This window comes from Drosophila nasuta, chromosome X, assembly GCF_023558535.2.
Source record: "Drosophila nasuta strain 15112-1781.00 chromosome X, ASM2355853v1, whole genome shotgun sequence".
NCBI classification, from domain to species: domain Eukaryota; kingdom Metazoa; phylum Arthropoda; class Insecta; order Diptera; family Drosophilidae; genus Drosophila; species Drosophila nasuta.
The window spans coordinates 8,756,885-8,781,954 of NC_083459.1; the positions used below are offsets into that span (position 1 = coordinate 8,756,885).

At 39.3% G+C, this 25,070-nt stretch overlaps 1 protein-coding gene across 1 annotated transcript; it reads right to left on the reverse strand.

Annotated features, from left to right (window-relative positions):
* Positions 1 to 2,149: 2,149 nt before the first annotated feature.
* LOC132797121 (protein strawberry notch) lies at positions 2,150 to 24,597 on the reverse strand. The gene is given in 13 exon segments (XM_060808641.1): positions 2,150 to 3,254; positions 3,324 to 3,566; positions 3,569 to 3,704; positions 3,775 to 3,913; positions 3,975 to 5,695; positions 5,778 to 6,212; positions 6,286 to 6,692; positions 7,860 to 8,245; positions 8,314 to 8,808; positions 10,634 to 11,029; positions 11,456 to 11,995; positions 16,937 to 17,051; positions 23,901 to 24,597. Coding segments are annotated over 13 exon segments (5,247 nt in total). The 5' UTR covers positions 23,904 to 24,597; the 3' UTR covers positions 2,150 to 3,023.
* Positions 24,598 to 25,070: the final 473 nt, after the last annotated feature.

The following is a 25,070-nucleotide window of genomic DNA, read 5'->3' on the forward strand; positions in this document are numbered from 1 at the left end:
AAGAAAAACACTAGCGTATCGTCGTAGTAATAATATTTACACACATATTGTAGAATGTGTAATGTGTATATTTAGCCACTGTTGCGTTATAATTATTGTATGTAAATGTTTAAACTAAATGTGAAATGTGAACGTCAATGTGAATGTAATCTATTTTTGTTAGCTTCCATGGGAAAATTTTGTTTTAAATATTTACCCTACACCTACACATGCATGTAATTATGTCAACAAACTGTTTTGTTGAACGATACGAAAAGAAATCTACATTAATCGTAAGCTTAACATTAATCTAATAAGTCAATGTCTTAGCAATGATGAAATGAGGTGGGTGGAGGGGGCAGCGTGCTTGCAGCTGACAGACAATCAAAGCTCAAAGAAACTACACACGAAAAAGGAAAGAAAAAATAACTGCAAGTATAACAAAATAATAACAACAAAAAAATAAAATAAATAAATAAATCTAACAAATGAATATTAGCAAATTTATTATGATTAATCAAGAATTGAAATTTAAAATGTTTGCGCTGCAAGATCCAACGAAAATGGAAATTCATAATAACATAAATATATAAATACATAATTTATATACATATATTATTATTATGCATTATAAATAGTTACTTAAGCAAATTGTACAATATATGTTATTGACAACAAACAACAACAAAACAAGACAACAACAGCAACAACACTAAATGAAACACAAATTTAACAATAGAAAATAAATAAATAAATTAAAAATAAAATAAATAAAAAATATATAATAAAAATTTCAAAAGGAAAATAAAAGTTAAACATGATACAAATCGAAAGCCCTCCAACATTATTTCTTGGTTGTTGCCAACTTTAATCGTAATTTTTACAGATAGATTTCGATCCTACGAATCGATTGCAACAGGTCCCGTTAAAATGGGTAACGAAATGGCCAAGCTACGATCACTTCTCAAATAATTCTTAATGTGCAAATAAATTTCTTGTTGCATACTTTGAGGATGCGCCAAGGTAAATAGATATCGTAAATATAGCTATAACTCGGCAGGATTAGAAAGGATTTCGAAAGGACTCGCTTTTTGTATTCACAGATGTCAGCACTATCGATTTGCATTCAAGGATTTGCAAAATTATACTAAAAAAATTTTCGAAAAATTTTCCAAGGGGGTGGCATAGAAAAATCGCTCTAATTTCAGATTTTCCGCTATAACTTCGCCATTTTAAGGACGATTCGGATGTCCTTTTCCAAATCGATAGGTGGCTATGAAAGGATGCAGAAACTAAAACAATATCCTTGAAAGTCCTTCAAACAGCTGAGATAAAAGGACTTTTTGCTCTAGGGAAAAATAGCTATATCTCAAGAGTCCTTGGCAGGATCACGCTGAAATTAGTGTCAATCAATTTATATTTAACAGGGCTATAAACCTTCCAAAGCACATCCAAATCGTCCCGTTACTTTGCGAGATATTCAGGATTTTGTAATTTCGACTATTTTCACTCGCTCTGAAGCTGAAATTTTACAAGTGTTGGATTCTTAGATAACACCATAGTTTTTTGATGCCAATCGATAGATATCGATCCCACGAATCGATTGCAACAAGTCCCGTCAATATCCGACAGGATATGACTGAGCTAGGATCATTTGTCTAAAACCTGCAGATGCATCTGGATGACTCATTTTTTGTAGCATACTTTGAGGCTGAGTTTAATTTGAATTGCAACTTTCTAGATTTGATTTATTAAGCAGTTGAACCAGTACACCACGAATTTAAGGTGCAATTTCTGAAATTACAATTTCAACAATTGAACAATTTTCCCACCCGAAATGAAAACAAGAGTTGTGCACGTTGTGTATTCCTTTTGTATGCCACATTTCCGCGTTTATTATGTTTGCCGTTGCCGTTGCGGTTGCGGGCGCATACAGCATTTGTTGTTATGTATGGTAACTTGGTATATGTATGTATGTATTTACTTGTATATTTTAATCATATATGCATATGCATATGCATATATATATATATGTATATTAACACCTTTAATGGCTAAACTTAAATTAAGTTTTATTACAGTTAGAGGACCTTACATTACAAACTGCAGTTTGACTTTTCTTCATTTCATTTTCACTTAGCAACTATGACGCAAAAAAAAATGCCTTAACTCGGTTTCATACTCGATTCTCGTTAGAATTCTTCTTGGTTTTGCTTTAATTTGTTTTTGTTTTTATTTATATTTTTTGTGTGTGTGTGTTTTTCATTTATGTTTGTTTTGTTTAAATATGTTTTCAGTTTCCGTATTTTGCTTCAAACTAAAGAAAGCTGCACGCTGTGCTGCAGCCTCTTAGTTTTTACAAAATTTAAGTGGGAGCCAAAATAAAAAAATAAAGAATATACATATATATATTAAAGTGCGTTACGTACACATTACGTATGTATTGTTTGTTGTGTGTTGTGTGTGAGTTATGTGTGTGTGTGTGTGAAGGTATGTGCTTGTGTATAGATGTGCTGGATACTATTATTTATGTTAAAAATAATTAAATTAATTAAAGAGTAAATCATTAAGAAAGAAGTCCATATAATAAGCGTTTCCATTTGTTTTCACTATATCTTTTCTCATGTCGTGTGTTTGTGTATGTGTATGAATTTGTTTGTGTTTGTGTGTGTATGTGTGTGTGCGTGTGCCAGTGAGTGTAAGACGCAACCCAAAAAAAAGATAGTTCTGCTTTCTTTTTGGGTGCGTCTGTTAAACACATCGTTGCACGTTATCTACGAGCGTCTACAACTAAATTACATCATTAATTCAATTCAAGTGTAAAACTATAAACAGTTCTTACAATAGTAATAATATTAAAAAAAAAAAATATAGTAGCGAACAAATCCTGAAAATGTAAAACAAACGTTGCCTCCATCTAAGTGTGTGTGTTGATGAGAAATGATGTTCTTTGTGTATGAGTGTGTGTGTGTGTGTTGTGGAGGCTTGGAATCAGTTGTTGTTTCTCTTTATGAATGTTTTGGGCGGGGTAGGAACCGAGCCTATTAATAGTTGAATTCTTCCTGCTTCTCGGAATCACTGCGCAGATCGTTCATGAGCGGCTCATAACAGGACTTGGGTATCATGGTGCCGACAATCTTTTCGCTCTCGGTTGTCTTCATGCGTATCACCTGCATCTTGCTGTTGGAGCGTGTGTTCAAAATGTGCTCGACACGTCCCCAAACGGACAGCACCGAACCGGCGAGCACATGATACAAACGCTGTCGCAGACCAACCTGCAAAATGATTCGAGAAATTATTTTTGTTTGTTTTAGTAATTTAAAGCTCTGTCATCGAGAACTCACCTCGCAATCGTTGCCCAGACTAACGTTGCGACAATTGCCATTCCAATAGGCATGCGAGCATGTGTGCACCGAGGCATCGTACTGTTCGGTCCAATGCGGTTCGGCCTCCTCGCTGGGCACCTTGCGATACTTCTTCTCCAGCTCGGCGAGCGATTCGTGACGCACCTGGAGACCCGTGTTCGGTCGATAGATCTGGCACATGATCTCCTTTTTTGCTGCGTGACTTTTTTCTTTTGCGCCTTGCTGCCGTCGGCATCCGTTGAGCTGGAGCCGCGCGTCGGTTGCTGTTCAATGATCACGACTAGGATAGCGGTGCGCTTCTGATTGCGCAGATGATGCGAAGTGTAGAAACCCTCGTGCTCATTGAATAGATCCGCATATCTGTAACACGCAAACAATGAATGGCATATAAAAAACGGTTGTGGCATATAAAAAAGAGTTGTGTGCTTACTTGTCGATGGCCTCCTGCCAGATCATGCCGCGCTCCACGCGCACCGTATGCAGCTCGGTGGGTGCCACGCCCGTGGCATGTTTGCGCACAAAGCGCACGAGACGCACGCGTGTCACATTCTCGCCAGCGGCGCCCAGATCTATAAGATTCGACATTAGAAATCACATTTCATTTAGAAATAAAGTTCACTGTTTACGCACCAACAATGCCCAGATCAAAGCGACCGCCACGTTTGGCCTGATTGATGATGGCCGTCATGGTGTCGGTAAAGTATTTGAAGAGACGATTCTGCAGATCCACCGGACAGCCGAGAATGCGATTGAGAAACTTCGATATGTTGTTGTAGTCCTTGTCCAGGCTGAGCACACCCGGATGACTCTCGCTGTTCACAATGATCCCCACGCCTACCAACGCCCCGGCAATATCCTTGAAGAACTCGCCGCTATAATCGGTGGGCGGCGGCACCAGCGGCGTCTCATAGCCCATAATGGTGCGCATCACCGTCTCAAGCGCCTGCCGTCCGTACTTGTTGTCAATGTTGAACTGTGACAGATCACGCGTCTCGGTGGCCCGACGATCGCCGTGGGTCAAAGCGCCCAACGACTCAAGACGCTTAGCCACCGTGGAGGCGAAACGTCGTTCGCCCGCCAAATCCGAGATGAGAAATATGTACTCGGGTGCGTTGACCTGATTCGAACGATGCGTGCGTCCAAATTGCTGTATGGCTCGATCGGCGGACCACGGCAGCTCGAGGGTGATGTGAACGCGACGCCGTTGATTGAACACACGGCGATCGCTTTGCAGCGAGATGCCGCTGGATGCGGCCTCCGAGATGATGGCCACATCCTTTTGGCCGTCCATGAAACGCTGCTTCTCTGTGATGTTCAGCGTCTCGAGCGGCACATCAGACTCTGTGCGCGATTCGTACTGTATGGAACCGTCGTCGCTCTGGACAACGCGACCACGTCGACCCGTCATCTCGGCAACGTTGTCGGGACCTCCCAGCTCATCGATCAGCTGATCGAGTGTGTTGGGCGGCAGACGGGCGCCAAGACGTTCGATTTTGCGCAACAGCTCCTCCTTCATGGTGCAGGCACGCTCGATGGCATCCTTGGGCGGCGGACCGTAGTTCAACTTGACGCCATTCACGCCCACCGGCGTCATGGTGCCCTTCATCTCCTGCTTCTTCTGCAGCAGATCCTGGATCTTGTCCTGCGTCGACAGCTGCTGCGACTTGCGACTCTTGGCCGCATTCAAAGCGGCTGCCACAGTCGCAGACATGCTGCTGCTGCTGCTCGTGGCCGTTGGAGTTGGCGACTCTTTCGGTTCCTTCTTCACCGCCTTCGCCTCTTTTTTGATGGTCTTCTTCTTGGTCTTCTTTTGGGTCTTCTTGCTGCCGCTGCCACTTGACTTCTTGGCACGCGCATTCACCCAGGGATCGATGTCGCTGTCGCTGCCGCTGAAGAACGGATTGAAATCGGAGCTGGCATCGCTGGCAACGCTATGACGATCGCTATCATTGTCATGCTTGTCCTCATCATCGTCATCATCGTCGTCGTCATCGTCATTCTCATCGTCATCGTTGTCCTCATCGTAGGCATCATCGCTGTCGGCGGCATCGTCGCTGTTATTGCAATCGCCGCCCGAAGTGTGAGCGGCATCATCGTCGCTATCGCTGAATGGCCACGAGCCGCTGCGTTTCTTTTTCTTCGATTTACCTGCCGCGCCCGCTGCTGCTGCGCCTCCCTTGCGTTTGCTGCTGCTCTGGTTGTTGTTGTTATTATTGTTATTATTACTGGCAGACAGCAGGCTGGGCTCCGTCTTAACAGCCGGCGTGTCATCATACAGACCGAGTATACGATTGATGCGATTGCGATCGGGCGCCGGAAAGTGTCGCTCTACAAACGACTGGAAGACGCCTCTGCAAATTTGGGTGTAAATTCAATTAGTAAACACAACTCTTTTCCTGTCTCTGTCTAAATCGTGTGCACTCGACAACTCACTTGGCTGTGGAGACAAAGTCGGTGAGCTCGCCATCGTCGCGCTCCAGTTGATCCAAAGTGCGCGCCTCGCCCGTTGATTGCAGACCAATGACAACACATTTGCCATACTTGATGGACTCGCGGGCAACGAGCACCGCATGATTCACCTTGGCCGCAATGCAGAGATATTTGAAGAAACGCTGATGCGATGACCAAAACTGTCCCCACATTGTCTTCTTCATGCGACTCTCGGCATCGATCAGCTCCGCTGCCTCGGTGAACTTTTGCATGGCCTCCACCCAAAGTTCAACGGACTGATCGTAGATCTTGCGAAACTCTTTGGTCAGCGGCACCTCCTCGATCTTAAAGCTGACGCCCTTGAAGCTCAACTGACGTGCAATATACATGCCGCGAAGTTTCATGTCCATGGCCACAATCTCCATGGCGCCAACGCCACTAAAAAACATAAAAGAGGGTTTTATTAATAATAAATACAAAAAACCGTTTATAGGTAGGTTGATTAACTCACCGTCGCTCCACGGCCGTAATGAAGTCATTGAAATTGGCAAACGCCGTGCCCTGTCCCCAGAGACCCAAGCGCACCATATACGCCATATTCTTGGGCTCCGAGGCGCCCGTCGCTGAGGCGTACACAACGCGTGCCTTGGGCAACTTTTGCTGCAGCTCGAGCACCGTTTGGCCCGTCTTTGTCGGTTTGCCCGACCCAACGGGGCACAGATTCTTGGCCTTGTGACACTCATCGAAGATGATCAGACCCTCAAAGTCTTCGCCGCACCATTGCAACAGCTGGCGGAAACGTGAGCGATATTTTCCGGTCTTGTTGTTCGACTCGCCAATCAGCGCCGAGTATGTGCTGAAGATGACGCCGCGTTTGCAGTTGTTGTTCGCATCCGAGCTGATCTTGGCATATTTGAACTGCAAATAGTAGAAAACAAGATTGTATTGTATTATTGGCTTGTTACACTATGAGTATTTCAACGCCCTAAGGTTGGTCTTAAAGTTCATTAATTGCGACTTAAAATAAAGCAATCAGAAAGCAAAACGCTTAATTAAAATAGTACTCGGCTAATTAGAAATACATTTGAATACTTAAAATGGTAGTTTCGGACTTCTATTTAAGCAACTGTACTTATACTTAGCAATGAATATTCATAAATTATTATAGTAATTTCAAAGAAGACAAATATCGCAATACTAGACTCATCATAGTAATTTAAATAGTTCCAAATTAATTACACAAATATATTTATACCTACTAAAGAGACTAGACTTATCATAGTAAATCAAATATAACCGAATTAATTTGATGTACATCTCGATAAAGCTTACTAAATTTCACACTTGTTACTTCAAGAGTAGCGCGATTAAAAGCAAATATTTACAATTTAAATGTTGCTAGGCTATTTCAATATGAATTTCACATTAGGATTTAAGTAAATATTATTTTAACAAGTACTTGTTAGTGTAATACGAATGTTACACTCTAATTAGACATAAAACTGAATGTTCAAACAGACGTTAAAGTTCATTAAATACTGCTTCGTTAATGCAACACTTATTACTTAAAAAATATTAGCTTCAAAGTACATATTAACTGAGCCAAAAATTATTAAAATAGAAAGCTAATACGTCATTCGTTTTAAAAGAGCCGCATAAGAGTTAACAACTAATATTGTTGGCAAAAATGTCGTAGTTATTACAATAATTTAAATGTTAAGCTAAGTGGAATATCTCAATAGTTAAGTTGTTGGTTAGCAGTATAATTTAAGAAACTTTAGTTATACTTAGCAATAGTAGGTATTCATAAGTTATTATAGTCATTAATTTCATTAATATAACACTTATTAGCTAGAAAGAATTATGATTAAAGTATATGATAGCTCATAATAAACATATTCGACATTCATATTCATCTCAATATAAAATAAGATGCATAGCATTTAAAAACTATTATTTCAGAACAACAACTTAGACTCAAATATGGTTGCGGTAAAGTTAATTAACTACTGTTTGATTGATATAACACTTATTCCCTAGAAAGCAGTACTAAACTATTCAGATATGTATATCAAGATTGCACACCTTATTGAGAGCGTGGACATCGATGCGCGTGGCTCCAATGTCGCTGAGATCGCGCTCGGCATCGTATTTGAGATCGTTGGACACGGATATCCAGAGGGCCTTCTTGCGCCCCTTCAGGTAGTTCTCATAGATGATGCCAGCGATGGTGCGACCCTTGCCCACGCCAGCGCCATCTCCGATGAGGAAACCGGCACGACTCCCATCGGGCAACAGATGATCGTGAGCCTGCGATGCGTAGGTGATCGACTCCAATTGCAGTGCGCTCAGTTGGCCGCTGTTGATGGTCTCGTTGGGTATGGAGACCTTGTAGTAGACATCGCACGGCTCCACGGAACTCAACGAGGCGGTCTCCACCACCGCATCCGGATGCTTCTTGCCCAGCTTCACTGCACAAAAGAAAATTATTAGAATATTAATTGGAATTTCACATCAAAGGGAAAAGAGTTGAACTTACGCTTGGCTGGCCAATAGTCAGCATAGGTTTCAGCGACGCCCATCTCCTCGTAGTCGACCTCGTCCTCCTCCTGTGCCTGCTGCACATAGGCGGCGGCTGCTGAGGCATTTGCCAGCGCATTGGCGGCATTGCCAACGACCGAGTTTGCGACATTGGGCAACTGTTGTTGCTGTTGCTGCTGCTGCGTCGGCTGTGGCATGCGCATCGGTTGCATGAACAGCTGCGTCATCACATGATTGGGAATGCCGCTGGTCAAGTACTCGGGCTTCATGTCAATCAACTTCTGCAGCTTGTCCATCATCAGCTTCATGGCGCCTCCTCCGCCAGCAGCGGCGCCGCCGCCAGCTGCAGCTGCTGCTCCAAGTCCGACAGCTCCAGCTCCGGCCACGCCTCCAACTGCAGCAGCTGTGGGCGCATTCGCCTTGAGCGTTGCGCTCGCGGGGGCGGCTGGCCTGTACGGTGTACGCATGGGCGTGGCAGCGCCCGCATAGCTCACTGCAAGACAAGGGGAGGGGAATTGTGTTGTTCATGTCGCATGTCGTTGCAGGTGTTAGTTGTGTAGTTGTTGTTGTGTGTGTGAAAGAGATGGCGATGCACATGCAGAGCGAGTGAGAGAGAGGGAGACAGACGAGGCGAGAAAAGAAGAGAAAATGTTCATGTGATTAGTAGGTTGCAAGACGTAAAAGAAACATTTAGTTAAAGTTACCCAAAAGCCAAACTTTTAAATATTATCATCCTAAGAAAACGTTTTCAAATTTTCAATTTATCGCAAGAGATCTTAAATAAATCATCAGGATATCGAAGAGCAGAGCTATGAATGACCTTTAAGATTATCACTCAAATAGAATGGCAATAAAAGTTCTTAAGAGAATAGATCCCAAAAGCATTTATCAATCTAAGAAACAAAAGAGAACAAATTCACGCTAAAATATTCAACAATTCTTAGCAGAATTCAAAGCTATCATCAAATAATTTTATTCACATTTCGAAGTCAATACTTAAAAGAGAGATTGGGATTTAGGATTTGGCAGAGAATCGTTCGAGTTACAGACAGCGAAATAGTTTAAGAGATATCTAGAGGGACTAGCCAACAATCATGGCGGGAAGTTGAGTCGCCTGCCACTCAACGGTATACGATTTTTGCTGACTTGCTTGCGGAACTTCTGCTTGTTAAAGTATTTCCATATGGCCGGAAACTTTTGACGCTCCAGGTGAATCGAGAAGTACGAATTGTGCTGCATGACACTCACCTGCAGCAGACGCGTTTCGCTCTCACAATGCTTAGCATCACCAACAGGAACAGATTCGGTGGACGAGTCAGGGAGTTGATTTTTCGACAAAGACAAGGGAATAAAATCGCCATGCTTCGTTGGCAAGTTGATGAGACTTGCGGGAATCAAGGGAAACAATTGATTTTTATAGATTAGCTCAATACGCTTGCGATCAATGGACTTCTTCATCGGTAATGGTTCGTTGGAGCTATCGCAAGGCGTGCACTCCGGTGGCCTCAGAGCGTCGTCGGACAAAATTAACTTCGAATCGGACTCGGAGCTCCCCTTTTTGTGGTTATCTTTGGCACGCTTCCAATTCTTAACGATTTTCTCATAACTCTCTCGCTGGGAATTCAAAACAAACGGACGCAGTCGGTCCAATCGACGCAGCACACGTCGCACAACACGCAAATGTCCATTTGCTGGACTCGACGGCAACCTTGGCAGCAAATCCTGAAAAATCACTAGCTCCAATTGCCCAAATGCTTTCGTGTACATGCCACAAAACTTGTCCATGGCCACTTCAACCTGCTGGGCAACGAAACTCTGCAGCTGATCGACATCAATGCTTAACTGCGGCGATGCATCGGACATCGTCTCTGAAGCGCAGGGCGAAGTATTCTCCATCCTCAAAATTAATTCAAATTTGATATTTTTATGAATTTATCCAAATTTTAGTGTAGAACTTCTTTGATGCTTGTGAAGACTGAATAGAAACGAATGCTTAACCCAAAGCTTAAAAATCCATAGTCTACTTCGATGAATTTAAATTTGTAAAACGAACTGCGAAAGCGCTGTTAACAGTTGATGCGAAGATAACAGATATGCAAAGCTTAACAGACGCACACACTGAGAGTGCTGTTAACAGACGCTGCTAAGTTAACAGAACAGCTTAAATGTTAACTGAGCATTGCCAGACTATCGCAAACTACATATACTCACACACACACACACGCGCACTGAGTGTCAGAGAGAAAGAACCATAATGGAATTATGTGATTGTTTTTTATAGGCATATTCTTGGTTGTTACCAACATTACAGGACTTACTCTGCGCCAATAAAGACGCGGCCATATTGAAATTGGCAGCAGAGGCGGCTGACGTTGAGGCGCCTCCACCCGCAAAGTAGTTGTTGTTATTCTTATTACTGCTGCTGCTGCTGCTGTTGGTGGCGGGAATGTTGGTGTTGGGTGCATTGCCACCTTTGGAGGCGACATAAGCGGCGAGACTCATCAGATCGTTGGTGCTCAGGCTGTTTAAATAATTGCCAGCACCGCTGCTCAAATAGGAGCTGGCCGAGCTAAGATTCGCTGTTGCAGCAGCGTTGCCAATGCCTGTGCGCATGATGCCAGCGTTGCCACTGTTTGCATTGATCCTTGTGCTGGCGGTTGCCAAAGCGGTGTTCGTTGTTGTTGCTGTCGTGCTGACATTGCCCAAGGCTGCAGCTACAGGCCATGGCAAGACGGCAAGGGGAAGGTGGTTTATGTGTGTGTGTGTTTGGGGGGGAGGGAGTTGGTTTAAAAGCAAACAAAACGAATCGAAACCAAAAAGAAAAACAAAAGAGGGGCGAGCGAGCGAGGAACAAAAACAAATACCATACAATGCACGTGTATGAGAGCGAGCGAGATAGCAGGCAAGCCAATTATGCAGCAGCAGCCGATTTGATAAGAGAGTTTGAAAGTGAGCGGGAGAGAGAGAAAGAGAGAAGAGAACAAGAACACAGCGTATTAATTAAGAGCTTTCGAGAGCTTTGTCTGTCTGCCCATTATCTATGTATGTATGTGTGTGTGCGTGTGAGTGTGCGTTCTATGCGTATGCGTATGTGTTTGTATGTGTGTTTGCATTTGCACTTGTGTGTGTTTGACACTTACCCGTCACTTTCTTTGGCATGTTGCTGCTGTTAAGGTTCTTGTCGACGATCACTTTAGTTGTGATTGTGGATGGCAACGCGGTGAATTTGCCGCCCGTTACTTTCGCCGTATGCGTTATTGTTGGCCTCAGTTGCGTTGCTCCAATTAAGCTGTTGTTGTTGTTGCGACCAATAATGCTGATGTTGTTGTTGATGTTGCTATTACTATTGTTGTTTAAGTTGTTGATGCTGATGTTGTTGTTGTTGTTGTTATTGGTGGTGCTGTTGGTGACAATCTTGTTGCCAATTATGCTGCTCACTTTGTTGTTGTTGCTAAGCAGCAACGATGTCGGCTTGCTGCTAATCACTTTACTGATATTATTGTTGCTATTTATATTATTGTTATTGTTGCTCAATTTGAGAAATATTTCGCCACCACTAGTACTGATGCTGCTGCTGCTCGCCCCACTGTTGTTCGCCTGCTGCTTTGGTGTCGCAATCCCAACTCCACTTCTAATGTTCTGGGCATAGGTAACTGCAGTGTTCAAGTCTCGACCGCCTCCTGCAAGAAAAACACATGTTTCAAATGGTGATTAGTTAAGATAATCAAATTGTTTAAGACGTTTTTTATTTATTATTTTTTATAATAATAATAATAATCATATTAAAACAAGTAAGACAGCCACAGTCAAGTGGACTCGACTGTAAGATACCCGCTACCCATCTTCAATAAAACCATATTCTAAAAATATACTAAAATATTACTACAAATTTACTGAATTTTGTATATTATCATTATTCAGTATATTAATGTACCATTACATTCAAAATATACCGAAAATTATATATTAGACATTCATTATCCTATAACATCCTAGTTAAAAGAAACTGCTGAGAATCAAATTAGCTTTGATAACTTCAATTTCAATGCACTGCTGATTGTTCAATATATTTTTTTTAATCGTTTTATTTAATTATTATTAAATTGTCTATTATTATTTTTGTGTATATATCTTAGGTATTTAAGTCCTTAATTGACATAAATTGTAATTTATAGTTATCATAGCGGTAAATGAAATGCATTACAATTTGTTTTATTAATTTTTATAAAATAATTTTAATTTATCGTCTAATTTTTATCCATAAGATATTTCAGTTACAGTTAAAAGTCCTTCAATATCATCAATATCAGTTAGGATAACATACAAATTCTCATTTCAAATATCTTTAAAGTAATAAAATAAAATAATTGTGTTTTTGTTTTTTTTTTCTTACTATATATCAAGTATTTAACTTACTATATATCAAGTATTAAAGACTTTAATTAACTTATAGCATCCCTTGCCTCTTATTCAGCCAACCCAAACAACGTACAGCACGTACCGACAATAACCATTAGTAAACACTTCAAACACAATGAATAACTGCACCGCACAGTGGTCAAAAATTGGTACAAAACAAAAACAAATATTAAAAAAATTTATATACAAAATATGTAATATTTTGTTGATTTTTTTGCAATAATTTTCAAAATTTTCGAAGCTTTTTTAACTTAATTTACCACAATGCTTTTATTTGACTTATTTTTAATCACTGTGCTGCTGTCACGGTGCACAGATTGTGAGAATTTCTGCTGGTGGCACGTGCCATTTTTCTTCTATTTGTTTTTCCTTGCTGATAAAAATGTTTCAATGGTGCAAAAGTTTATAAACACAGCACAAATAAAAAAAAAGCGTGATAAAAGTTCAAATGCGAAACTTGGAAGCACATTTTCTTTTCGACATTTTATGCTCTTTAAATCAGGCAATAAAATAAAGAAATGATTGAAGAGGAAATATTAATAATCCTAAAAATCAAGAGAGAGAGAGAGAATGCCACAATTGGCACATAATTCGTCAAAGTCTGTGCTGTTGGGAATTCGAAGGAAATCTAATAATCTATCTAACCATAATGACATCTAAAATATTTACCATATAATAACGAGCTTAGGTTCTGTTTGTGCTCCGTTGCTGAAGTTGCAACCTGGAATGTCCGACGAGACGTTGAGAACACAACACAACACACACGCTACCGCCAACAACAACAAATCGATTTGTTTCCGTTGCTGTTTCAATTGCTTCCTCCCACTTCCACTCCTACTCTCTCTCTGTCTCTCTCTCACTCTCTCCGCTGCTCGCCAGTTGCAGTTGTTGTTTTAACGCTATCTGCCTTATGTGTAGGAGTCCCAACCCAACCAAGCTTCGCTTGCCTTCCTTCTGCCTCACTTCATCCTTACAGTCTCCATCTCCCTTCCCCCTTGTTGTATATAATCAGTACATAATTAGCAAATGGTTGCGTGTGTGTGTGTGTGTGTGCATAATTGCAGTGTGGTGGGGTGAGAGAAGGGGAGGTGGAGTCAAGTGTTTGCTACCTGCTTTTGCGAGGGTGCAGCTGAGACACCTCAAGATGTTCTCCATCCGTTCATGCCTAAACAACCCCCGCGGTGGGCAAGTGGACACATCCCCCCACACCTCCCCTCACCACTCCACACCACACCACATCACAACCTCACATCGCAAACGTCGTCGTCTTGTGACATTGAAAATGAAAATTGAGTCGCATTAACTGCGTCGACGTAGAACACAACGCGGCATAATATTTATTGCTTACGTGGCGCAAATTCTCCAACAAATTGTTTACTCCCAAATAATACTTTGTTAACTACAACACATACAAACAACATAAGGCTAAAAACAATTGCATTCTATACATTCTTGCGCTACTCTAAATATTGTCAGCTTTGCTCACAGCAGCACTTGAAAGCCAACACTCGACAAATTAAACAACAAATTCGAAATCTTATACCATCTTATATTGCAAAGAGCTCCTCTCAAGACATTGTTGCCGCTTTGCTTCATACACAGCTGTTAGAGGCGAAAGAATTAAATGATGTGACCTCGACTTTAGAGACTACAAATACCAGACACTGATAATAATAATAATAAGAATTTAAATAGCATGGATAGATTTTGGTATTCCTAAAGGTACAGTACTAATATAATAATACTAAATAACTTAACATAATAAATTATCATATCATTTTAACATCAAAGTATATCCTCAATTTAGTCAATATTTCAGTTCAGGCATTCTTGAAACCTTACACAAACTATTGAACTGTTATGATATTAAAAGAGAACATTTAAATTACAGAAATTGCTCTGAAAACGCCATACAAAAAGTGTCTTTCAAGAGGAATACCCGACTAATAGGTAGTTTTAACTATAATCTTAAGTTAAAAGAAAGAAACGTAATGATTATAAGTTATATTACAGAAATTACAATTGAATGCCCAATGCTAACAACTTTAATAAACTATCGAAACTATTACAATTGTTTAAATACCAAATATTTTGCTTGAGTTCGTTCTTATTCCATTTTGCATGTCATACAAATAATCATTAGTTACGTTCCCCCATTTAAAACTCTTTTTATTACACAGTGCTAAATCTAAGAAACTATCGAATGACTGCTTAAACTATTGATATATCGTATTTAAATACTAATTGCCAAGGATTAACTGAATAAATTATCTATGGCGTTCTTCCTAGATCAATTTTGCATTTAATACAAATAACCAATAATTACTTTCCCCCATTTAAACCTCTTCATATGTCAGTCCTAGCTCTTAGAAACTATCGAATGAGTGCTTAAACTATCGATATATAGTATTTAGAATTGCTTAAATACTAATTACTGAATTGCTTTCTTCCTAGTTAAATTTTGAATTTAATACAAATAATCATTAGTTGTGTTTTGTTCCCCCAATTTAAATGCGTTCGACATTTGCAATAAGTGATATTGAAGCAGCAAATGCAAATTGATTACATTCTTGATGGCTGTAATGTTATTTGCGGCTGCACTGCTCATCAATAATAGATTGTTAATTAATGTTTCATTGGGCTTAAGGCAGCTGTTTGGCCTGGGCTGGAAGATTTGCCTGCTGCCTGCTACTGTTTGATATGCATTAAAGAAGAAGAAGAAGAAGAAGACGACGACGGAGCAGAGAGCGAGCCTCAATAATAATGCATTCAATCGAATTAAATTGAATTACGAACGACGACATCGCTAATGATGACGCACTGGACGCCAGCTACAATACAACCACAATTACATGCTCAAGCTGGCACATAAGATATAAATAATAGTATATAGAGACATGCTATATATGGCAGCATATCGGGGCACATACGTATGATTGATGTGTCTTAAGCAGCGCCTTAGACACGATATATACAGAGTATGTATACAGAGTATATATCAATTATATAGTTGTGGATGGATATGAAGTGTTGTTGTTTTGTCAGCCACACATTGACCATATAGAGAGCACATTGAATGCAATCACAATGCAAATATGTTATGAACATCTATGCCCCTTCCTTTTCTATAACTTCCCCTCCATTCCACTTACCACCCCGCCCTCTAACCAGGTGTACGAGATGTGTTCCGCTAGCTATTCGCTCAGCCAGATAATTCCTGGCATGCTCTCTTTTCTAGTTCGCTGCTCCTGCTGCTGCTTTGCTCTGTTTCATTAATATTTCAGTTGAATTTTAATTAAATTTATTACGTCTCTCGGACTGACTGAAATCAAGTCTGGGGAATACCCTCGCTGAAAAGCACAATTACTTTTGGCAGAATATCGTCCACTTGTCCATTCGTAATTAGCTAATGAATGCGCATCTCAAATTCACATTTAAAGCACGAATTCTATAGACTGGACAGAAGTTTATTTTACACAGGTTTCCTTAACTTTTTATCTTGCTGTTGAGATTAAAATTGTCATTGCAAGTTTTGGGGCTCTGCAGTTGCCATCTCTGTCACATGCAACAGCAAACTTGCAACGCAGCAAACGAGAAGGAACAAAATTAATCTTAGTGACTGGCAAATACTCTCCGAAATTTGTCCCATCACTAACTAGTAATTAGAGATGTTCTTTTCTTCTAAAATGTACAATTTTCATTTAATGTTAAATTTCTTATTGTCCTACCGATAGTTGCCCCATCTCTAATACCATCCTCTAATCCATCTATAAAGATGGATGTTTGCCTTAATTTAATTTTCAACTTCTAACTATCCTACCGATAGTTGCCCCATCTCTAATAATTAGAGATGTTCTTTTTTTCTATGATGTATGAATTTTATATTCATTTTTAATTTCTTTTCGTACTTTCTTGTCCATATATAAGAGACATACTTTATTTAAAGTGCTCACAACTGCTGCATACTCTATCGATTTTACAATTTCGTTTGCAGAAACTATTCAAATTATTAGACAAGCATTTTGTGCCAAAAATCTCTCAGTTGTGGGAGTTGCAGCTCAAGCGAGCTGGGCCAAAAAGTTTACTACAAGTTTTGCATTTCACATTCAATTTGTATGTGTGTGTGTGTGTATTGAGTATGATTGAGGCAATTTAAAGGCCATTTATCAAAAATGTACATGTACATGGCATATTTAACTTACCGGGCACTTCTATTTGATCTGGATCTTCATCATCATCGAAATCAGAGCCAGAATCATCATCGTCGAATCCATCATCATCGTCGGCGTCCAAAAAGGTTTTGCGCTTTTTCGATGTCTGCAAATCAAATAAAATGGAAATCAAATTGATTAATTGATTGACTTCACACAATTAACAAAAATGTACGTTTTAATTAAAATTGATGATAAACGAATTAAACAACACCATTTCTTCTATTTGCCACACGCGCACACAGCGCAAACAGCTGTGACACACACACACACACACATAAAAATGCGCACAAAATAACGGGGAATCACCAGAAAAAAAGCGAAGCACAACAAAAAAAAATGTAGCACACTTTTCAGCGCTCAACAAGAGTGACGCAGACAAAAGAATTTAACGCACAGCAAAAGTATGAGCGAGAGCGAGCGAGAACGTCGCAGCTGTTTAGAAAAAACGGCACAAAGAAGGAAGAAAAATAGCAGCGAAAAAAATGCGAAAGAAAATGAGAGAAAAAAAAGGGTGGATGAAAAAAAAACTCACACAGCACGAAGTCGACGACGACGTTGGGGATTGGATGGATGTCGGAGGAATTTCGCAGTCAAAGTCGGTGCTTAGGTCAGTTCAGGTGGCACCACTTGACACTTGCCACTTGCCACAAAATATTGCTAGTGTTGCTGTTGCTGTTGCTGCTGCTGCTGCAATTTTGCGACTGTTCCTGCGCTCGTGTTGGAGCCAACTACTGTGCTGTGCCGAGTCCGTATCTTTGTTTGACCCGCACAACACACACAACGCCACATTTCGTAGCAAAAGCGCTTGCAGTTTTGTTTTTCGGCAGGCGGCAGGCGACGGGGGACGGGCGACGTGTGCACAACCCAATCCCAAAACCCTAAATCCGACGACGAGCACCCATCCGACACCCAACCCCTAGCTACCCCACATCACCCATAACCCATTCCCCATTCCCCAAATCCCCTGTACCTGTGTACTCAAAACTCCATCCATCCCCTGTTCCTGGCACAGCAACAGCAACAACAGCAACAAGAACAACAGCAACATCAGCAGCAGCAGCAGCAGCAGCATTGACGTGGCAAACACCCCTTGCTGTCAAATTCTACAGTTTGGGGACCGTGGGTGGATGGGCCAACTTTTGAACGGTCAGAGGAACGGGCAACCACCATTTGAATAACAACGTTCAACTGCCACTGACTGCACAGTGGTGCAAAATCATGTGATATTCAAATTATCAAATTTATACTGTTCTCTTTTAAATACTTTTTAGCATAAGCATTTTGTTGCTTTAAGTAAATGTTTATTGAAATGTAAAATGTAAATGATTTAAAGAAAATATCAAATTTATTCTGTACTTTTAGAAATATTTTAGGATAATAACATATAATTAAATAAGTAAATGCATAAGAACATGTATTTAATGCTTAAACCAAGCATTTTATATTGCTCAGTACTAAGATACTTTTTTTTTTGTACACTTTCTATTATTATATCGGTTGAAACACCTGCTTTTATTTTTGTCCGTATTTAAGCATAATTCTATTATTTTCAATACGATATGAATATTTAAGTCACCATAATTGATGTAATTTGGTTAGGAAGCATTAAGTACATAAAATCCAACCAAAAAAAGAGAAATATTTAAATGCATTAAAACTGTTCGATATATTTGTTTAAAAGCAACGTATATGTAATCTAATGCCACACATAAATACATGTTGTATGTTCTATTCCAGAGATGAACTCTGTTAATGTAAGCTACTCTGTTTTGATTTTGAGGAACTGTTGTAAAATATTTAAATTTGTTGAAAGGAACTTCAGATAGATATCATTTTAATAAATGAAAAGAAAACTGTCAACTGTTAAAAGAACTTCAATTATTAAGATGTATTTTTTGATTTTTCAATTTCGTACATATTTTTGTGCAAATATTCTATTCTCATCTTTCGTGTTGTACAATCTTCTTTTAAACAAACTATCGCATGCTCAACACAAATAAATATCGTGAGCACTTGTGAACCACTGTGACACATAACTCGAGAAAGGGTTGAACATAGCATTCCACCTTACACTCACACACACGCACACACTTTGACTACTCACACTCTGACGCACACACACACGCATGCACGCACACCCATAAAGCAAGTCAACGAAGCAGTCGAAAATGTTTGGCATGCAGAGATACCGAACGATAACTACGACGAACTACGAAACAACGAGCACAAGAGAAACTACGCTATAGGACTATAGTATGTGCCATGATACAATAATACAAGGTAGTCTCGTCGTGTGCTTTTTTCGATCGGTTTCTGTCCACTATCGTCAGTGCGCTCGTGCTTGTTGAAGCGAAAGGTTGTGCGCGGACGATTTTTTCCCTAAATGTTAACCCTTGTGCAAGACAAAAATGTCAGATTGCAATTATATTATATATATATATGAACTTTATGATAGAATTAAGAACCTGAACAAAAAAATTAGTAATCAAAAATAAAAACAACGATTACTGTCAACTTCTAAACTGTAAATAATTAAATTATAAAAACATTTCAACTCTTTTTTATATAGTGGAACAATTAAACCCTATGCGCCATTGAAGGGTTAATCACAAAGCTCTACTGTCGATTCTTTCGCACTCACTAGGCGCAGTCGTTTCACTCGCACTTATGCATGTGATAGATAGTGGACAGCTTTTCCGACGAGACTACCTTGTGTTATTGTATCATGGTATGTGCAATGTGCCAACCCCCAGTGAACCATAACCGTACTCATCTCTCTCCCCATTCCCCTTCCCCACCGACACACTTTGCTACCCCAGCAGAGCTGGTGAAACAAAAGGATTGCCTGGTTAACTAACACACAGCGAGCCTACAAACATCATCACGATGTTCGTGGCGTTGTGATGTGATGATGGTGGAGTGGGCAAGGAAGAGGGGTGCAAGCCCCCCCTCTCTCTCTCTCTCCCCCCCGCTCTCCACTACACTTTGGCCAGGCAAAGGACGACAACGGGATGAGGCATGTACACCACAGCGACAATTAGAGCAAGATAGCAAGAGTTAACCGGTTGCCTGCCTCGTTGGTTGGCTGCCACTGCCACAGCCACTGCCTCTGCCTCTGCCACATCGAGCACACAAGTTGCCTGGAAGTTGCCACAGCAGTTGGCTGTCCTGCGTCCTAGCCTGGCCTGTCCTGGCCTATGGATAGAGATAAATCAATGACGGAACTTGGAACTTAGCAACTTTCGAAGCCAGCAGGCACAACAACACACAGCATAGCACACACACACTCTGCGACCACATCGAACGCAGAGCAGAAGCAGAAGCAGCAGCAGCAATAGCGGCAAATGTGCCAAAATGTTTGCATCAACCCAAAAACAACATCGACACTTGCCCCCTTTCGAAGTTACGCTCTCAATCCCGACTACAGCTACAGTAAAATCACACACTATGCGATACCACACTATAGTGAAGTACAATGTTAATTGGTAGCATACTCTAAGTGTTAATATCTAGTCAAAAACCTCAGCAGCCAGTACTCTTTTTACAGTAAAATGCAACTTGGTATTTAATACTAAATTTAGTATAATAAAATAAATGTATACAACTATTGTCAGAGAATATTATATAAATATATAAAAATAAAAATAACTCATATCATTTCTAAAAGTAAAACGATTTAATTCAATTTAGTATATTATATATTAAATTTAGTATTATTTAATATACTTCAATTAAAAATTAAATATTGTATACAACTATTTTCAGAGAATATCGTATAAATATAGAATATTCTACATTAATTCTAAAAGTAAAACGCTTTAAATGTGTGTCAAATTATAATTATAGCAAAAATATAATAATTTTAATCCAGAACCAATATATTTAATGCATCTTTGAAACATCGAAAAGCTCTTGAAAAAGTTGCTAGCTGAAAATTTCAATAATTTAAAGTGAAATTTAAAGTCACTTTAAATTATTGAAATTTTCAGCTAGCAACTTTTTCAAGAGCTTTTCGATGTTTCAAAGATGCGAACAATACTCATTTAAAATAATAATAATAATAATATAATATTCTTTATATTATTATAATTGAAATTTTTATAACTATATATTTTAAACCTTCTTAAATTCAGCCTAGAACATTATAAGTAACTATAAGAATAAGTAATTATAAATAATAATATATAACTCTTTATTTAACTATAATAAAAATTTCTATAAATATTCATTTTAAATCTTTTTAAATTTAACCTAAAACAGATTTTAAACAGAATACAATAAAATGTATTGTATACTAAACCAATATTTATGATTTTAATTGGTTTCTTTAGTGAAGTTTATTCTATATAAGGAAACAAATCCAAAATTTATAAAAATAATCGATATACCAATAATCGATATACCAGTCGTAGATTAATAAACACTCCAATGAAAAGCGACAGAATAAGAGTGCTTACAAAATAATTTAACATTTCCCGTCAAAGCCAATTAACATATCCTGTTATCTGCCAGTTAGCCTATTGTTGCGCACACAATCCAGCTAACCCTCTGTTGCTCCCCCGGCCCCCTCTTCAAAACAGAGTTTTGCAAGCTTCTGACACACAAAATAAAACCAAAACGAATGACCTTGCAACACAAGCACGCACACAAAGAGAATGCTAAATATTTTGCACACAAAAACATATGTTTTATCCCATGTGTGTGTGTTTGTGTGTGTGTGAAGGAAATACATCAACACGTTGCCTTTGCCAAAAATGGGAGAAAAAGTGCAAAGAAAATGAGGATGATGTGGAAGAGAAAGAGAAAGAAGTGGAGGGGCGGCACATTTGATATTGTTGTGAGCAAAAGTCCCTTAAGGGTTGCAATCGCAATTGAGGCGAAAATAAAAACGAAAACAAAAACTGATGGATAAAAGTGAAACAAAAACAAAATGACAATTAAAGCAACAGCCCCGAAGAAGAAGCGCACACACAAAATGACAAGAGCAACAAAGACACACACACACACACCAATAAAAAATTGCATAAAATAAAAGTTGAAACATACATATATTTGAAAATCCAAGTGGAGCAAGAGCGCCGTGTGTATGCACCGCAAAGGGGAATTGCAACAACGAGAGGAGGAGACGGAGAGGAAAAGGGACAGGAACAGGAATTGCAATTTGAACGCATGCGCTGAAACACAGCGAAATGCAGCGAATTGGGGAAAAGCAAACGGACAACGATAAATACGCTGAAAGCCGCTGGGGAAATTGCTGCAGCGGCAGCGTCAACTACCGATGCCACTCCCACTTGCTGCTGCGATGCTGCTCGATGCCTCTGCCTCTGACTCTGCTTCTGTCACATGCCAAATTGTTGCTGCTCAAGTCAGATTTCCAGCGACAAGAAGTAAATACAGTGAAATCATGCCAAGGACGAACACTGAATAGTCCAATTCACTTTTGGGTTTGCGTACTTGCTAATATTATGGTTGCTGTCTTTGCTAAATTCTGCACGTTCCACAATAACATAAAAACACTTGATCTTTAGTTGATCTACTGTTAGTCATTTGCATAGTTTTTACGTCTTTCATAGATCAAACGGAGTCGGTCACAAATATTCTACGCTAACTGTTACTATTTCTAAACGCAAGTCACATTAAATTTACGCTGTCATCGTGATTGTTGTCGAAACCCAAACTCGTTTTTAAACATCAACAAACTACCATTTAACGTGTGCTTAGCGGATTGACACTGCTGAAACAAATGTATAAAATTCTCTGGAAATTATTCCAATTTTTGCGACTATATACAATACTATGAAATTATTAAATTCACTTTATTTGTGAATATTCATAGAAATTTCAGCTACAAAATCACTCTTGTCTCTGGATCTTTAAAAAAATAAATCAAATTTAATATAGATTTATTTTTACAAACAAATATAAATGCAAAGAAAAATATTCTTGGCCACATTTTAAGATTTAAATATAAATTTTACATCATTTACGATTCAACTCAATATAAAAAATTTGAAATTTTTTTTGCAAATATGGATTTTTAAAGAAATTAGTTTAAAAATAAATAAAAAAATTAAAAAAATCGTGATCCATTATCGACAAATAGAAGTTGTTTATATGTAATTCCTGAATATAAGGAATATTCTCAAGAATTTTCTTAATTTCATTTCGAGTATCATTAAGCAATTCACATGGCGATTTGAAATGAACTGAGAAAAAACGTGAGCATTTCCCTGAATGGCAAACGTGGAATAGGAAAAGGGGGGAACGGATGGCAGCGTGGTTTCGGTTTCTATGGCAACGGTCGCATGGCCTTAACCCTAACCTAGCACAAAAATTTGTTCACATTTTTTTTTTGTTCGCCTTTTTGTTTTTGCATTGTGTGATGAAATATAAGCGTGATGAGTTAGAGTTATAGAGGTGTGTGTGTGTGTGTGTGTGTGGAGAAGAAGAGAGTTACATGTCGAGAACGATTGAATCAAATGAATAAAATTGTCTGATAAAACAGCAACATGTAAACAAACAATGCAAATTAATTGTGTCGTTCTGCGGCCACAGCTGAGTAAATTGGCAAAAACGGGGCAGCGGGAAGAAAGAGGGGGCCAGACTCTATAACGTGCTCAGACACGCATCTCTTCTTCATTTCGCTCTCGTTGCGTCTTGTCACATTTGAAATGTTTTTGTTTTTGCTTTTGCCTTTTTTTCACCATGTGGCTGGCCACGCATTGAACGAGAGCAAGCGAGACGGCTAGCATGTGCACACTCAGCTGCTTATTCTGCCGCTGCCGCGGCCGCTGTCGCTACAGCCGCTACTGCTGACTGAGAAAAAAAAAGAGGCGGCAGGCAGAGTGTGGCCATTGATATTTTGGCCATCAAATGTGACAAAGGAAATGCAAATGTCATCATAGTAGCAAACAAATAAATAAACAACGAATGCAATATTTTCCAAACTTACCATTTTGTTTTATTTGATGTTGTTGTTGTAGTTACTGTTCTCGTCGCCTTTTCGTATCGCAATTTCTGGCTGCTGTTGTTTGCTGCGAACTTCGCTGACGATTGGCCGGAAGAGGAAGAGCCGAGAACGCGCGCGCTTCGCAAAAAAGAAAAGAGGCGACGAGACGAATGACGATGTGACGACGACAGCGACTACGACGACGAACAACAGACGGTCACCAAAAAAAAATATATATATAAAAAATAAGAATTGCCAGCAGAGCTATGGAACAATTGTTTCGACTTCAAGCAAACAACTCGTACTGAGATCTCTTTCTCTGGCTCTCTTAGCTGCCTTTACCAACTCCGCGCTTCAGTTGCGGCTGCGGCTGCAGCTCTGCTCTCCTCGTCGGGGCTCAACACGCGTTTTTTTTTATTTTTTTTTCTTTCGGTCGGTTCTTTTGTTTGTTTAACTTTTTCTGCACACCGACCGTGGAACGCTACAAAATGTACAAAATTTCGTCAGTGGACGACACAAATATTGTGCAAACCTCTATTCTTAAATATATATTAAATTTCAATATTTTTTTTAAGACCACTGCTAAAGCTCAGCTGTCACGCACACGCACAATAAATAACAACAAAAAAGGAAGGAAACAAAAAAAAATTAACAAGCCGAAAACACACGTAACATGCACACACACACACGTTCGCAGCGCACGGTCGCACGCACGCTAATAAAATCAAGCCTATCGATAATATTCTTGGGCCGATTACTATGAAATCAGTACGACCAAACTGCAATTGCTATGAAAGCCCAAATGAAACAAATGGTCACACTGGCATTGTATTCTGACTACTTGTTATAGCCGAGGTTTTTTTGTGCAATGTAAATAGGCTATAACACATAACAAATATTGAGTCCAAGCTTTTTAAGACGTATATTTTTTATTTTTTTTTTGGTTTTTAATTCATATTTTTTAGATAAATGCTCATTTAAAGAAAACATCTTAAATTCCAATTTGCAAACGAGTTAGCAGCTCTTGTCTGAGAAACATTTCCAGCAAAATGCATAGTTCATACAAAAATACAGCTCATTTTAAATAACTGTATTTTTTCCAACATTCTATTTTTCTCTTAAGAAAATAGCTTTAAAGTGACAACATACCATTGATTTAATCACATTTTTCAC